The sequence below is a fragment of the Parambassis ranga genome, chromosome 21 (assembly GCF_900634625.1).
Source record: "Parambassis ranga chromosome 21, fParRan2.1, whole genome shotgun sequence".
Taxonomy (NCBI): domain Eukaryota; kingdom Metazoa; phylum Chordata; class Actinopteri; family Ambassidae; genus Parambassis; species Parambassis ranga.
The window spans coordinates 13,437,390-13,454,089 of NC_041041.1; the positions used below are offsets into that span (position 1 = coordinate 13,437,390).

The window sequence follows — 16,700 nt, forward strand, 5'->3', positions numbered from 1 at the left end:
TTTTAGGCAAAGCTTAACAATGCACAAACAACCATGACAATTGGGTCTAAACAGTCACCAAACTATAATACAGGCAAAAAGGTGGAGCACAAGTGGAGCCGCAGCAGGCGGACAGTCACGAAAGCTGTTGGTCGGCACCCTCCTGTCACTCAGAGCTCCCACAATTATGCATAATTTTCCAAATATAATTAAAATGAGTGCATTATAAAAAACTAAAACCAAAACAGTTTTTTCTACCACGCTGTAAACATGTTAACATGGGAGTCTATAGGTGTTGATTTTTAGGGAGCCAGCACCTAGAGGCTGTGAGTTGAACTGCAATTTTCACTACACTTCTGCACTGGCTACATGTCGGAGCCACAGAGGTCGCTGCTTGGGTTGCAAGGAGGAATGTGACTGACATCAGATTTTCAAAACAAAGGCCCTGAATTAATTACAGGACTCCAAGGTAACATGGGGTTACTCCCAGTAGTATTGTTGCATAAATATGTTATAGTATAGTTTCAGCTACTGCTGCAGCCAAGCTAGCATTTACTGCCATGAGAGTAGTTGTATATGAGTTCTTATCATACATCAGAAATCAGTCAGCTGGACTGATCCACCTCCATCAGTCAAATCAGTAATCCTGCTCTCAAAAGTCAAACAACATCCACACCTCTGCTAAATAACACCACCCTGCCCTGCTCAGGAACCCTGCACCTGCAGAGAGGAACCTGTCGCCTGAACCGCCCCACACCCTGTAATTTCATCCAGTCTGCACCCAGTGAAACCCAAACCACTGAAGTTAGCCTCTAAACCAACACTGCTGTCATCTCCTCTCACAGGTCCCACACCTCCTAATTTCACCCCACAGCTCCGATCCATACTTACAGATTATAGCGAGTCCTAACCTGCTGCCACCATGCTTACACACACACACACACACACACACACACACACACACACACCTACACACACACACACACCACCACCACCACCAAGAAACCCCCCCAGCATCTGGCTACCCTCAACCACAACCATAATAATCATTCACACCCTGTGTGCAATTGTCCACAAAGCAAAAATATAGATTACAGAGAAGTATTCTACTCCAATAACCCAGCTCCACACATTAGATATTCAGTTTAAGGTAGTTACAATCAGTTTAATAAAAGCAAAAAATATGTATAATCTATATATATGTTTGTTGTTTCATTGTTAATCCTGAAGTTAGAGACAGTAGGAGCAACAGTATATTTTTGAGTCATGGAAAATGAAATCTTCATGATTTGTCAATACAAAATGGAACTCAGCTTTTCCACTTCACCCAAATTACACAGCTTACATGAGCTGTTTTCTTTCTGAATATTTTTAAATGGCTTCTAGATGAACAGGTTTTAATATAATGACTTACACATCTTTGTCCTGGCTTAGAGAGGGGTTGTTAGTCTCTGAAACTTTAGTTGTTACGTTGGTTTTTCACTTAGTTAGCATCAATTATGCAGATGTTCTGCTTCAGCACGTCTAATTGCAGCTTAATACACATGATATTACTCAAACATATCACAGGAAAAAGGTGAATCCATGAGAAAATTTTCTGAGCTGTGACTTGTTTATTGTAAATTCAAACTTGAACAACTTTTGAGAGTCTGAGGACACAGTGTCAGCATATTAACCTTATACAGGTTAAGGTTTATTTTTTTTAATTTTTTTTTGAAACAGTTTCTTTCTGTTAAAAACCCACTTCTTTGGCTCCTGTTTATGCTCAACAAATTCCATCCATTCACGCACATATCCTTCAGCACTGATTAAACTAAAGGATGTAAAACATATCCGCTGTAACATCATCACTGGTCTCCAGGCTGCTTTGTTTACTAGTGATGGTTAAATACTGTAATCCCATGTTGTGTAACACACCAGTGTTTGAAAACCTTTTCCCTGTAAACGTGTATAAAGGAAGGATTTATGTCTTAAAGCCATGCCCTGTGCTGACATCACTTATAGCAGCTCTCACATTATTGCTTATGCTCATCACACCATCACATTGCTCACACCACATCAGTGACACTCACCTAACCTCTGTGTGTCTGTGTGTGTGTGGTTGTAGGGCGGAGGACATCCCTCTGAAAATCCTTGCCCACAATAGTCTCGTGGGTCGACTGATTGGGAAAGAGGGCCGCAACCTGAAAAAGATCGAGGAGGAGACAGGGACCAAGATAACCATCTCCTCGTGAGTTACACTGCTCCCACTTGTGTGACCGTGTCAGTGTGGACGAGCAGCAGTTACTCTCAGAATGACTCCTCTGACAAAGAAGATTTTGACTGTTACTTATTTAACAAATGAACAGATGGAGGTTTCAGCTTCTTGCAGCCACACCTTCCTTCCTGCGTGCTCATTAACCTCACAGCATGTGGTTTCACTTAAATGAGTTGTCAGAGAACAAACGTGAATAGATGATTACAGCTCCTTGTCTCCAGAACATGATATTAGAGAGGTGGTGATTACACCCCATTTAACGGACCATGCTCACCAGCCTTCGTTCGTTTAGGGCTAATGAATTGCTCTGTCTCTGTGAGCTCTGAGGACGTAATGAGCCTTGAGAACGACACAGGGGGGGTGAAGTGGAGAAAGGAGAGGGTCCGCCTGAGAAACAACAACTCTGTATCCAGAGGGTTCTGTGAAACTGTTTTGGAGAGTTTGGAGTCATGCTTTAGGGAGGGATCTTTTTTCATCAGGTCACTGATCTTGTAGAAGTGTGAACAGTGACAAAGTTGCTGACATTCAATGACTGCAAAAGTGTCATCCTCTGGCGGTATTTTAGTTAGGTCTGGGGGATTATAAATGGTCTTATCTGTATCTATTTCCTCATTCTTGGTGCTAATATTAAGAAACTAACCAAGCATGGATGTGCTAGATCAGCCATTATTTGATTATTTGAATTGATGAGATTTACCCACTTAATACACTGCTGAGGCAGAGTACAGTATGTACTGTTGGCAACTTCCTGTTTCTGCCATTCATCCCTTCACATGTGAACCCAGCATACTGAATCACATGTTTGAGTTGCATTATGGGAACTGTAGTCAGAGTTAGAACCTACTAGTGTCATATTGTAGCTAATAGGTTCACATTAAAGGCTCAGACAATTGCCTGTTTTTCAGAGGCCTTGTTACCCTGGTAACACACCAAAGTTGGTGGCTAACATTGTGTATTTTAACTCTAATCACAATCCTTTCCTAAACCTATCCAACCGGCACAAAGTGAAAGTTCAAAACGAAATAATAATAGACCCACATAGTTAATGGAGCTCGGGTCTCCTGGGTGAAAGTGACTGAGTCCTTCACCATTCCCTCCCACCTACAAATGTGTTTTTTTATAGAAAATGAAGAACAGGCCAAAGAAACACAGCGGTTTAGCAGAGCTTTTATTTTTAGACTTATTAAGGTTTGTGTGATGTAGTTGTAACATATCTTTCTGTGAGACTGTGTTGAAAGATATAAACAAACATCTCTGCTTCTGTCTTGTGAGTCCTCAAAAAACTAAATTTGCAACATTTTCTTTTCTGTTTTGGCATATGCACACACAGGACTTATTTATGTGTGTGTGTATTCTGACCTGCAGGTTACAAGACTTAACCATATACAACCCTGAGAGGACCATCACGGTGAAGGGCAGCTTGGAGGCGTGCTGTAAAGCCGAGGTGGAGATCATGAAGAAGCTGAGGGAAGCCTACGAGAATGACATTGCTGCTATAAACGTGAGTTTGAAGGTTACCATTGTTTGTGCGGTCATGATCATACGATGACTCACAGGGACTGACAGGTGAACACCGGAGAGGAGTGATGACCGACAGCAGGGGGGATAATATCGCCTGTCCATTCAGTGCATGTTACCACCCGGATTGGTAATACCAGCTTGGTAAATGGATAACAGTAAACGATCGCTGAATGGCTCATCAGTGAGTCGATGTTTGAGCACAGCATGCCTGAATAAGTGTGTGTGTGTGTGTGTGTGTGTCTGCCTCTTTCACGGAGCCTCTGACTCACACTCACTTCCCCACTGTGTGTGTCTGTGTTCCTGCTGTAACACACTGCGTTTCCCAGCATCCATCTGATATCTGTAGGCCGCCCTCTCACCCAGCTCCTCTTTCACACTGGCCCGATGACATCACCAGTGCTGCAGCCAGCGAGGTCAGAGAGATGGCGACGATGTCTCTCGCTGCACGCTGCCTATTGCACTGTATTAAAAGTGAAGATGCTCTTCACAGAAATACCTATAGCATCTGCCTTTATTCTGCTTTCTCTTTAATTCATTAGTTTCTCCTTTGTTGTGACTGTCCAAACATTTGCTCAGAAATAACTATCAAGCAGTATCACACAGCATGCCATCAAATGCTCCTTGGCTGCTGCCAGCAGTGCTGGCACCTGTCGGGTGGGCTCTACAGTGAGCTGTTAGGGCCATCTAGCGAGACACTCTGGATATTACACATATTTGTCATGCCACTAAAACAGTCTTGTTAAAACATATTTTAATAGATGAACAAAAATAGCCTTATTCTTTTTTTAAATGACTTACAAACCTACACATTAATCATTTACTGTATAGAAACATGTGTTTTTGCAAGAGTGAATGTTAGCACTGTAAAGGACAATTTATACTTTCAACACGTTAATCATTAATCCAAGTTTTTTTGCAATAAAACCATTTACCGGTAGATCATTTTATGTAAATATATGGTTCTGACAGTATGAAATATAACATATAGATGCCTCAGAATGAAATTATGATGATAATAATAATCCGTTTCTTCTCTGCCTCTGCCTGTCTTCTTCTGTGCAGCAACAGGCCAACCTGATCCCAGGCTTGAACCTGGGCATCTTCTCCTCTGGTCTGCCAGTGCTGCCCCCTGCTGCTGGACCACGCGGAGCAGTGCCCCCTGTGGCACCAGCAGGATACAACCCATTCTTAGTGAGTACAGCCACGAAGTGTGTGTGTGTGTGTGTGTGTGTGTTTTTATTTTAATTTGATGAAGTGATTTGTTTGCAGCACATGGTAAACCAGAGTGCTCTTTAAAAAAACAATACAGGGTTGACTCAGGTCTTCCTGCTTGATGTTGTCTGCAGTTTTAACGACCAGAATTCCCCCATCTTCTCCAGAAATGAGTCAGTTTGTCTTTAAAACAAAGTCTCCACTCATCACCCAACAAGGGCAAGCCAAAGTGGTGTGAGACAGTGTGTGAGAATGTGTTTTGCATGCTTCATAGTCAAGAAAGCCATGTGTGATTCACTGCCCTGGGTTCCTGCACTGAAATTCCCCCTAGTAAAAGCTAGAGTTGTGTATGTGTCTTCCTACATGTGTGCGTGTGTGTGTGTGTGTCTACATGCCATCTGATCAGCCCGCTTGTCGCTTCACTTTTCAGAGTCACTCTTCACATCTCAGTGGCCTGTACGGGGTTCCTCCAGCAAGTGCCATCCCCCACCAGCACTCAGTATGTCCCATCAAATCTGCACTACAGTCAGTGTTGCCGTGGTGATCAGAGACTTTTTTTTCTTCTTTTATGTGCTATAATTATTTTATCATTTTAAGAGCAGTTTCTGCACACATACGCATCAAGAAAAATGTTTTCGGATAAACAAAAGAAGATATGTGTCTAATTAGGAGGGGATTGTAAATAACAGAGCCTCAGCCTGGGTCTGTGTATGGCAGTGAGACTGGCATTCCTGCTCACCATCGCCCAGTCACCAGAACACCACAAATATTTCTGGAAGGGGACTTTTCAGCCCAGAGTTATCCCATGGCTCGTAAAATTCACTTTATAAACCTCAACGACATGAGTGTTACCATGCTAAGAAAAACAAAAACACAGTGCAGCCATCACTCCTAATAGGAAATATTCCATTCAGACTTGAGCACAGGGCGATGTTTACCCAGAGAGGAGAGAGCTTTATTTAGCTTTCCTTGCATGTGGTGTTAACGTTTTTTTTTTTCTTCAAGTACCTGACAAGTTAAATAAAAATTCATGCAAGATTTTGAATTCTTCTTTCTGCTACCATCAACAGTAGAGTTTAGTAATAAACATTCATCTGTGTGGTCCTTTCTGTTTCAGCAACAGGCTCCAGAACAGGAGGTCGTCTACCTCTTTATTCCAACTCAGGCAGTCGGGGCCCTGATCGGCAAGAAGGGCCAGCACATCAAACAACTCGCCCACTTTGCTGGAGCTTCCATCAAGGTGGGTGAACAGTACGTTGGCTTCAATGAGAGTGTAGAAAGCTTGTCTCCCGGCAACTTGTATGGAGTTACATTTGTTTTACATTCTTAGAGGCCTCATGCCAATCACTAAGGAGGCTTTATTAAGTTGGAAGAGTGCCCCGGCTGACTCAGCAGCGCTTCATAGACCACAGCTTAGGCAGTTTATATGATTGAAATGGGAGAGATGAGTCGAGCAGTTCAGATTTGTAATCAGAGGCAAATCATTTCCAATTATATGTTTGACACATTTAAAATTGCAACTTCATATATGATTTATGAAGTCAGAGCAAATAAATTTGACTGTAATTTGACTGCCTGTGTGTGCCGTCAGATCGCCCCAGCTGAGAGTCCAGATGTCACTCAGAGGATGGTCATCATTACTGGAACCCCAGAAGCTCAGTTTAAGGTAAAAACAAAATGAATTTGTGCAAAATGTAGAATGATACTTAGAATGTAGAATGATACTTAACTCTAAAAATGTAAGATGTAAATTGTATCAATAAATCCTGCATCATAGTAAACAGTACTGTGTATTCCTGTTTTCCTAGCCTGCCTGCCTTATACCTTCCGCTCTATTACAGGCACAAGGTCGGATATTTGGTAAGCTGAAAGAGGAGAACTTCTTCTCAGCGAAGGAGGAGGTCAAACTGGAGACGCACATCAAGGTTCCCTCAACTGCAGCTGGCAGGGTCATTGGTAAAGGTGGCAAAACAGTGAGTACATGTTTACATTTTTTATACCTTTTAGAAATTGTCACATTGACAGACAAGTAATCAATAGATGAAACAGTCAACAACTACTGCATGTTGTACAGGACCTCCCCTGTGTAGTGTAGTGGTTTATCCAGCATATCAGTTTAGTTTGTTGGATAGTTTCTATGATTTATAATGTGTCTGGCGATGGTAGACCACATAGATACTGTGGTCTCAAGGGGTTTTTCAGACTGTTATAAGCAATGCTGTGTGATTGTATATATGTAAGGGCTTTAGGTGAAATTTAAAGAAGCAGGGTGACATCTAGATCCATCTATCTGTGTTACAGGTAAACGAGTTGCAGAACCTTACCAGTGCTGAAGTAATCGTACCGCGGGACCAAACTCCTGACGAGAACGACGAGGTCTTTGTGAAAATCAGTGGGCATTTCTTTGCCAGCCAGGTACACAAAATTAAATCAATGTATTTGCCTTTGTGCAGCCAGAACAACAGCAATCACAGAGGAACAGCTCATCCACAGTTTTTCTTGTGTACATGCGCTCAATGTCTGTGTAAACAAAAAGAAATGCTTTAATTCCCAAGAAAAGTCTCCATAGACAAGCGGATGTACAACCACAAATACACTGGATGAATGAAATCTGCACATCACTTCAGGAACTACTCTAAACATAGAAGTCTGCCTCAGTCTATAGATGAACAGATGGATGGCTCAGTTGTCATGGAGATGGATCTGTGCACAAGCAAGCTTAGTAAAGGTGTAACAACTTGCAGATCCATCTCCATGACAGCAGAACAATGTGAAATTGTGTTCACAGACTCACTGCAGACCAGTGCAGACATATATTTCCCTGTCAACATATTACAGTATGCATTACTTCTCATGTCTTATTACTCGCCTCTTCAACAGACTGCACAGAGGAAGATCCGGGAGATCATTCAGCAGGTCAAACAGCAGGAACAGAAGCACCAGCAGGGCGCCGCTGTGTCACCGCACCACTCCAAGTGACCAGTGAGGTGGCTCCAGTGGGCACCAGCCAATGAATGTAGCCCTCCCAAACGGACAGAGACCTACCCAGACTAAGGCCAAGGCCAAGAGGGGGAAATGCAGGGCAGACCAGCAGCATCGGGATCAAAACCAAAGAACTTCGCTATGGGGGAAACAAGTGAGAGCCAAAGGCTGAGGGCATTGTGTGCACTGCCAGCCCTGTGAGAGCAGATAGAGCGGGAGAAGCCGCACTGATACAATGAAAAAGACCAAAAAAACAAAAAAAAAAACAAGTAAGGTGGAAATGGCAGAGAATTTGGGAAACTTTTGTCTTCAGGGTTGAAAAACAGGAAATAGTATGTCGCCCTGCATAATGTTATCTCTTTAGTTGGACTAACATAGGCCTAACAAGCAGATGCAGCAACTGTTTTAACACAAGTGTATAAGAGGCATTGTGATTGTTATTTTGGGTTAGAGCGAGAGCGAGCGACAATGGAAACCTTCTCTCACAGGCATTTGAGATATTTAGATTAAAGATTAAATATCCTTAGCAGTATTAACACGGAGTAGAACAGTATACTGATACACGCTGAGAGCATTCACTGTTATTTTTCTATCAAAATGACAGTACAGCCTGGTGTAGTTTTTAAATATTTCCGTTTGTTCCAGAGATTTGATTGGGCTGCAAATGCCACACAAAGCAGTTTTTCCTTGTTTGTTCCCATTTTAGGCCACTGAAATCAGAACCCCCCCCCCATAAAAAAATGTGTTGAATGAGTCTTTGTAACAAGTCTGTGTGTGTGCCAATGCAAAAGATAATGTCCCTTTCACATGTCTCACCACTCATATCTGATGCTACGCTTTTTTTTTTACTGTTTCTTCCTTTCCGCTAATTTCTGCTTTTCATCACTCTCTTTCATCTGGTATTATTACTTCAGTAGGATAAAATTGTGTTTTTTTTTCATAGCCTTTTGATAACATTGAACTGACTGCCACTTTTGCTCAGCAAAGGTTAAATGCAACATGAGGGTTTGTCACCCTCTCATGCTGTACAAAAGACGATGTCTATAATCATGCTTGTCCTAATATTCAAACTAAATCAGAGGACTATCCTTGACGATCAGAGCATAAATCGACGTCTTAAAAAAAAAGGTGCACCTTCTGCAACAATGAATGTGCACCGTCCGCCACACGCTCGGCCTTAAGAGGACGTTACAAGGGCCAATAAGATGTGAGCTGAGGGCCCAGAAAGTGGGGACGGGGTTTAATGGGGTGGTGGGATGCAAACAAACAAACAAACAAACAAACAAACAAACAAACAAACAAACAAAAAGAAGCGTTTTGGGACTAGAGGGTGTGGGTGGAGTTTATAGGGAGGCACTGTATGACCTGTGGTACACACACAACCGCAAACGTGACCGCAGCCGCGTTTGGCTTTAACCCTCTATTGTCAGGGAGCTTTCTAAAAAAATGGCATGACAGCTGTGAATGTACAATATGCAGCCTTTTTTTTTGGAAAAAAAAAATCACCCCTGCCGTGTCCAGCAGGTCAGGCCAGCAGCACACGACACACAGATTGTCATCCTCATTGCTCCTGCTTTGTTGATTTAACTTTGGTGAGCTGGCCGCCTGCTGTGGGAGCGCACTGGACATGCAGGTCCTGGTGTCCCTTTGTGCTTTACTTTTGGAGACCATGGAAGCTTGTTGCCTTATTTTGACACCTTTTCAGACATCACCCATCAGCTTCATCTTCCAGACGCAAGGTTATTGCCAATACGCACAGCTTCCTCCGCGTGTGTGTATGTGTGCGTGTGTGTATGTGTATATATATATAAAAAAAGAGAGTAATATTTATGAATCTATTTTTTCCTATTTTGTGATGAGAGCTATTGATAAGAAACAAAAAGAAACAAAGTCCTTGTTTTCCTCAGTGGGACACTGCCATATTATTTTGAAGGGAAGTGTTTATTTTCTTGAAAACTAGACTATGAATAATAATATAATGAAAAACCTGAAAAAATAGGAGAACAGTAAAGTGAACCACCGCGTTTGGTCAGGATGTGAACAGTGCGCATGTCAGTATTGTGATCTACCTCAGGCTTCAGGGTACCTCAGTCCAGTCTTTCATTTCCCCTTTTTCCACATTTTGTATGCCTTGTTAACTGATCATTTTGAGCGTTTTTAATTTTCTTTTTTAATGAAAAAACAAAAAAATGCGAAAAGATCTACAGTAATCTGTACACTCTTCAGGTCCAGCCGACTAGTGAAACTTTGTAAAACTTAGTCAACTCTGTTGGACTGTGTTTGCCTGGACGCCATACAACCTCTTAATGATACACATAAAAGGATTTGTAAGTCCTTTTTTTTTTTGCTAGAAAGGAATGAAGAGCAGGATCTATGGGGTACATACCTGCCCGATGTGGTTCTGAATGTGGATGTTGTGTACTGATTTCACCTTCGCAGAAAGATACAAACAAAAACTAACCAACTGTACCTCCTGTTTCTCCCAACTGTACCTCCAGGTTTTTTGAGAAAAAAAACTATGAAGTTTATTCACTTGTGGAAAAAAAAAGAGTTTTATAACAACCCAACCCGATCTTACCAGCTCTATTTGACAACAGCATTACTCTGGGGTTGATTTGAAGACAAAGCTGCAAAAATACACTGACAGGACTCTTGAACTTGGTGTAAAACCCTCGTCTCCTGTGTAGGACGTAGAACAACTCTAGTCGTTGAAATGTCACTGTGTACGACAAGATAACTGTATATCTGTAAACATGTACAATAGAGTCACACAAATGCATCGTTTTCTGTCTCTCTATAACACTTACCAAGTCTGCACCTACGTTGTGAGAGATGGTGGGAGAAATTTAGAGTGTCACAACTTCCCTCAAACTGACCTCTAAATGTTTTTTTCCTCATCAGTCTACCGAGTTTGAATTTAATGTTGTGCTGTACATTTCAGAATTACCTCTCTGAATCCAAGGCTGACTTTAGTTACTAAAACCAATGTAGGGCAAAGGAATTAAATAAATGAATGATATAGTGAAAGTTAGTGTTTGTCTTTGGAGTTCTTTAACTGTTGAGAACTGATTTTGTAACTTTTGGAGGGCAGACTTTTGTCATCAGATGAGACGGATTATTTTTCTTTTTGTCCCAGTGAACACAGATGAGCAGTGCTAACATAGAAAAAAAAGGTCTATCAAACTCACACAATGCCTGAGGCTGCTTCAGCGAGCCTCCCCACAGCCGGTACAGTACCTCATACTGATGATGATGATAAAGACGATGATGCTGATGATGATAATGATAGCTTGTAAGACCTGATTCAGTTACCCTGACCTTACCCACATGAATGCAGTATGGTGCTTCTATTGAAACATGTGACTCCTGTGGTGGTCTGCTTCACATGTAGAGTCAAGCATGTCTCTGAGAAAACGGCTTTTCACAGCAGCACTGGAAATTGTAGTTTTATCACTTAACGGTTTGTCTGACTGTCAGGAGTAGTTTTTTTTTTGGCTCTTCAGTTTTCTGCTTATCTTGTGTTTTTTTGGCTCTTTTATAAGCGGAGGTTTCCCCTTTAGCTAGCTCCAGCAGTCTGAGGCGAGAAACCTGCCATGATAGTAACCTTTTCTTTTACTTCCAAGGATTGGTGTTTCTAGGTTTTGTGGGGTGTTGCTAGGCATTAATTTTCAATACCTGAAGAAAAACCACAATCACACACATCACTGAGGGTGTACAGTGTTGTTAGTCATATCACACAGTGGTTGAATAGCTTAGGCTTTATTTTGTTTTCTGTTGATCTGGTTTTCTCGTCATTTACACTGATTAAATAATGTAGTCTGGAGCAGTAGCTGGGATTCTTTGATATTCATTCCTGTTAGATCACTACCAATAATTACTAGCTGTTAAATTGTGGTTGAAAATATCCTAGCTAAGATTGTTTAAGCAGATTGGGGAAAATGCAAAGTAGAAACGCCTGTTTGGACAGAGTAACAAGGTCTGAAAATCAAAAGTGGGGGAAGATGACGGATCAGGTGATGAAGGATTTGAATCTGGTCAGGCGTATGCAGAACCAGCGCAGTGTTTTTTGTCCTATCTTGTTGTTAAATGAGAAAATGCAAAGCATTGCATGAGACTGTTGCGGGTGATCCAGTATGTACTACACTTCATATAGCACTAGACTTTGAATAGTGGTTTTACATGGATCCATTTCGTCACTGCGTTTCACCATTTGGGAGATTCCTTTTGTTTCCTCAGTTGGTCACATTTCCCACAAGGCCAAAAGGTCCCAAACACCTAAAGGTAATTGTGACCGTGTGTTGGACAGACATACGATCCATTTCTAATCCATCTTGTGGATCCATGCCTTTCTGGTAACAGCCATGCTGTTGTTTTGAGTTGTGAGTGAACTGTATTGCTGAGCAACCTGGATCTGAGCAATAAAGAATATCTGAAAGGAAATGTTTCAAGTTGTTTTCTTCGAGTTTTTATACCTTATAAATAAAGGTGCTGCATCATTTAGAACCCGTTATTACATATTCAGAGAAACCAGTGTTAAGAGTTTACAACAGCAACAAGGGAGGAGGCAGGAAAGATAATTCAATTCAATTCAATTGAGTTTATTTATATAGCACCTTTTACAATCAAAATTGTCTCTAGGTGCTTTACAGAAACCCAGAGCCCCCGAGCAAGCAGACAGTGGTGGGGGAAAACTCCCTTTAACAGGACCCGGCTCATGAGTGAGGACCTTCCTGCTGACAGTCAGCTGGGTAGAGGAGGAGAAGAAGAGACAGGACAGAGAGGATGAAAGAGAGAGAAAGGAACAAACATGCAACAAACATCATACATATTCCATCATATTACAGGACAAACATGACAGGTTGTTGTAATTATGTATTGTATTTATATGTATTTTACCTGGTATGTTGCACTACATAGAAGAATGACATAGGCAAGTGTTGACACTGAATTCATCAGAGGGTTGGATGTAGGTCAGCATGCCAATCTGGTGGGAGGGAGACCTGCAGAAAGATACAGAGAGAGAGAGGGAGAAAGACAACGAGGAAGACTGGATACACAGAGACATAAAATACAATACTGGGACATGGTTGGTTTAGTGTAAGGAAGGGAGAAGAGAGGAGAGAAGGTGAAGGAATAGATGATGGTGTTGGTGTTGAGGGGGTAGGGGAGCTGCTCAGTGGATCATGTTTGTGTCCTCCCACAGCATAGGCCTATAACAGCATAGCTCTGCTAAAGGCTAAGGTTTAAGAGCTAGTCAGCCCTATTCTAATATTTATAATAATATAACAGTGAGTGGAAAGTAAAATAAGTGACACAAAACTACAGATGGAAAATTTTACTTCTTAACCCAAGAAAGAGTTTAAATAACACTTGATGCAGTTTCAACACTTCAGGATCAGGATACTGTTCAAGACACGCACACACAAAAATGAGGCATAAAAATTAAAGCTTCACGCTGCACATTCATTTAAACATAAAAATCCAGCAGGATCCAAAATCTGGGACCTTAAAAACAGCTTTAACACAATTATAATTTTTAAATTACATCGTACAATTAAAAAAATCATCATCATCATCCATACATACTGTTCTTTTGCAATTTAGGCTAAAACTGCAAAGTGATTGTCGAACATCAAAACTTAAGCAGAAGACAATGAAAACTTCACCTCATACAAACCAAGAAATATGTAGGCCCTTTACATTTCAGTTTCCCACATGTCCATGTTGGAGGTAGAATTCTGAAACTGCTTGAGAGGCACTTTGTAGTACTTAGAAGCGGTGCCCTTACTGTATGTGACATGAGCACAATGTCCTAGAAATCCTTTCATCTCTTTCTCCATACAAATGTTGTACATTCATACATCTATGTACATTTAAGGTAGGATGCGCTCACAAGTCGTGGCACAGCATCACATCCCCCATGGGCCAGCATCCCCGTCCATCTCCAGGTGGCTTTAGAGAAAAAGGATCACATGTTCACAGAGGTTTGATCTTAAACGTCCACCACTCTAAAATACATTCGGTTTCTGCAGAAAAAAAGGCATCCAATAAACAGACTCATACCCAGAACCAATCACTGGAACTTCTTGTCTGTGATAAGTCCGTTCTGTACATGGACATCCAGTTTGAGCCGCTTCTGACTGAAGCGGCGGATAAGGGCACTGGGCAGCAGAGCCATGCAGGCGATGGCAAGCAGCTGGAGGAGCCGCTCCCAGGAGAACAAGTCATCCAACGATGACAACTCAGACAACATGACACCTGTCTGGACGCAGATGAAGTTGTATGGGAGGAGGCCTAGGAAACCATACAGCACATCAATAATGAGTCACAGCGAGATGTGACATGAATATTATCTGAAGAACTGCTTTGGTACTACGTCAGCTGCAGCAGTATTACATCATTTACGAACATCAATCAGATGAACAATGTGTGCTTACCAATGAAGACTGAGCAAAAGAAGAAGGTGATGGGAATGTTGACAATCGGGGCAGACATATTCAGAAACCAGTTGGGAGTCATGGGAAAAAATCTCAGGAAGAGCAGGAAGAAAAACAAACAGTCCCGGTTCTCCTCCACCTGGAAGAGTAGATGCATGTTCAGTGTCTGAATGAGCGAGATGTCTTAAATCTTTGCATTGAATTTAGTAGAAAACATTAATGACATCAGGATATGATACTGAAGCCTAGGTTTCTTTGGTACTACCATCAGCAGTGTTAAGCCATTTCCCTTCTAGCAGCCATATGGTCACAATTGGTACATTGGTGCTTTACACATTTGCATGTTTCAAATACCCAGATTCTGTATTTGTTGCATTGAATGAGTTCTGTCCACATGGTGGCATGGATGTACCTTTTTCTGGAGCATGGAGACTTTATCAGGGAAGAGGTTTTCAATGTAACGTTTTCCAAAGGCCTTGGACAGGAGGTAGCACATAGTAGAGCCCACAGTGGTGAGAACACAGGCAAGCAGCAGGCCTTCATATAGTCCAAATATAGCTCCAGCAAGAATGTTCTGCACAATGACAAGTGGAGGACCAAAGGCCTGTGTTACAATCACCATGCGAGAAAGGTGTGAGGAACACTGTGTGACCTAACAGTGGTGAGAGCCACAAAACCTGCATGTGGTGTGTGGTTTGGGCCTTTATTCTGTGCTGAGCACCCAGTTGTGAACAAAGCACTACAGTATTACAGATGAAAAATATCCCAGCCTGGCTGACATATAAAAGTAAATCTGATGTCATGTTGTCACTTGCATTTTCTAAATATATTTATTGTCTTAGAAAGAGGAGACACAAGCCACACACCACAGTTCTAATACTCTTTGATCTTGCATGCAAGCTGTATTATTTTTACACCTCAGCTACAACTTTCTGTCAAGTTTCATTCTGTGTTTTTTTTCTTACCAGAAATGAGGATCCAGGAATAGCAAAGGACTGCTTGTAGAGATATGCACTACAGAAGAGCAGCAGGACATATCCAGTATGCTCTGTCTTATAAAACTGCAAAAGCTCAGCTAGTTCCTGCAGCTCCTCCAAGTCTGAGGGGAACTTCAACCTGTGAGAACATCCACACTTAAATTAATCACATAATTCACTCTTCTTCTATGTCCAAAGACATGAGGTATTATTGTGATTATTTTCAATTACCCTTATTATAGCAACCAACTTCACACCAACAGGATTCCAGGGAATGCTGATATAATGGCATCTTAGATTATCAAACACTATGTATTATTGTCATGACCTGAAATAGTATCTTGTATTTCCCAGTAGTGTATAACAACAGTTTCTAATATGATAATGATATCAACTCAACCTAGATGCTAGTAAGTAACAAAATGCAAGATATGGGTTACCACATGAAAATGCTCTCTTAATGAGTAACTAAATGTCAAACCACTATTGAGTAATGTTGTGGTTGTATTTATTTTACATTTTAGGGTATGATTCCTCTGATTGTGTCATAGGCTTGCAACTGAGATTGAAACCTGTCTATTGCAGATACATTTAAACTAAAGGAAGATGAATTGGCAGGCTATAAGCTTCAGTTAGCTAATTTATAGACAGAGCTCAGAGCAGGGACTCAGACAATTTCTATAACATATGGCATTTTGCTGCATAAAAATAAAGTCCATTATGATATGCTACTAAAAAGGTCAAGCCAACCTTAGTTTTAGTTTAAAATTGACAAAGGATACCAATAAACATGTACAACGTCAACATTTGGCCGTACAGCAGCTGAAAACAATGTTTAGGATGTTTTATACATGTTTTTTCCAGGTGAAGTCAGTATTTTTAGACTTCTGCACAGCTATTTTCAGATTCAATAGGGTTTGTGTTTATGCTGGCATTAGCTGCTACTACCACTGATGAAGCAGCGTACAAATTAAATTCAAACACAGTTTACGTAGTGTTTCAGCCTAACTAGCTAACAGCTAACAGCTAACTCACCTGCTCGGTTCTCCTGAGCTGTCAGCGGGCTCCTCAGGCTCTGCTGATGTTTCCACATGTTCAGTCTGGACACCGCTCGGAGAAGGGAGACGTCTTTGTGGTCCCGCGGGGAGGTACAGAGACAGCGAATACAAATACAGGCTGGCTACCGTCACAACAACGGCTAGACCGACGAGGGAGCGCATACTGCTCAGTAAACCACAACCACAGACTCCTTCGCCTCCTGTTGTTGTTATCATTAAGAGCAACGACCCACCGCCGCAGTGACGTCACATCCGCCTATCAACAAAAACCGGATGT

At 41.6% G+C, this 16,700-nt stretch overlaps 2 protein-coding genes across 4 annotated transcripts in view; one reads left to right on the forward strand and one right to left on the reverse strand.

The window, feature by feature from the left end:
- Positions 1-12,391, forward strand: part of igf2bp2a (insulin-like growth factor 2 mRNA binding protein 2a) — a 41,584-nt gene extending 29,193 nt beyond the window's left edge. For both annotated transcript variants that reach the window (XM_028392916.1, XM_028392918.1), the window contains 9 exons: positions 2,087-2,209; positions 3,602-3,737; positions 4,820-4,948; positions 5,400-5,468; positions 6,087-6,209; positions 6,561-6,635; positions 6,811-6,942; positions 7,271-7,384; positions 7,850-12,391. In XM_028392916.1, the coding sequence (XP_028248717.1) occupies positions 2,087-2,209; positions 3,602-3,737; positions 4,820-4,948; positions 5,400-5,468; positions 6,087-6,209; positions 6,561-6,635; positions 6,811-6,942; positions 7,271-7,384; positions 7,850-7,948 (1,000 nt within the window). In that variant the 3' untranslated portion in view covers positions 7,949-12,391. The remainder of the gene's footprint in view (positions 1-2,086; positions 2,210-3,601; positions 3,738-4,819; positions 4,949-5,399; positions 5,469-6,086; positions 6,210-6,560; positions 6,636-6,810; positions 6,943-7,270; positions 7,385-7,849) is intronic.
- Positions 12,392-13,271: 880 nt separating this feature from the next.
- tmem41aa (transmembrane protein 41aa) lies at positions 13,272-16,662 on the reverse strand. Of its 2 annotated transcripts, XM_028392920.1 has the most exons (6): positions 16,401-16,662; positions 15,354-15,504; positions 14,801-14,962; positions 14,389-14,527; positions 14,015-14,245; positions 13,272-13,903 (listed from the first exon to the last, which is right to left on the reverse strand). In XM_028392920.1, the coding sequence occupies exons 1-5, from the start codon at positions 16,637-16,639 to the stop codon at positions 14,025-14,027; spliced, it is 912 nt and encodes a 303-aa protein (XP_028248721.1). In that variant the 5' UTR covers positions 16,640-16,662; the 3' UTR covers positions 13,272-13,903; positions 14,015-14,024. The 2 variants fall into 2 exon arrangements, with proteins under 2 accessions (XP_028248721.1, XP_028248720.1); XM_028392919.1 differs by having other exon boundaries at positions 13,272-14,245.
- Positions 16,663-16,700: the final 38 nt, after the last annotated feature.

Coding starts and splice junctions, on each gene's coding strand:
- tmem41aa (XM_028392920.1), bottom strand. CDS start 16,639: ATGATAACAACAACAGGAGGCGAAGGAGTCTGTGGTTGTGGTTTACTG. Junction 15,505..16,400: donor AGCTCAGGAGAACCGAGCAG/GTGAGTTAGCTG, acceptor ATGTTCTCACAG/GTTGAAGTTCCCCTCAGACT. Junction 14,246..14,388: donor CTTTTGCTCAGTCTTCATTG/GTAAGCACACAT, acceptor ATGGTTTCCTAG/GCCTCCTCCCATACAACTTC.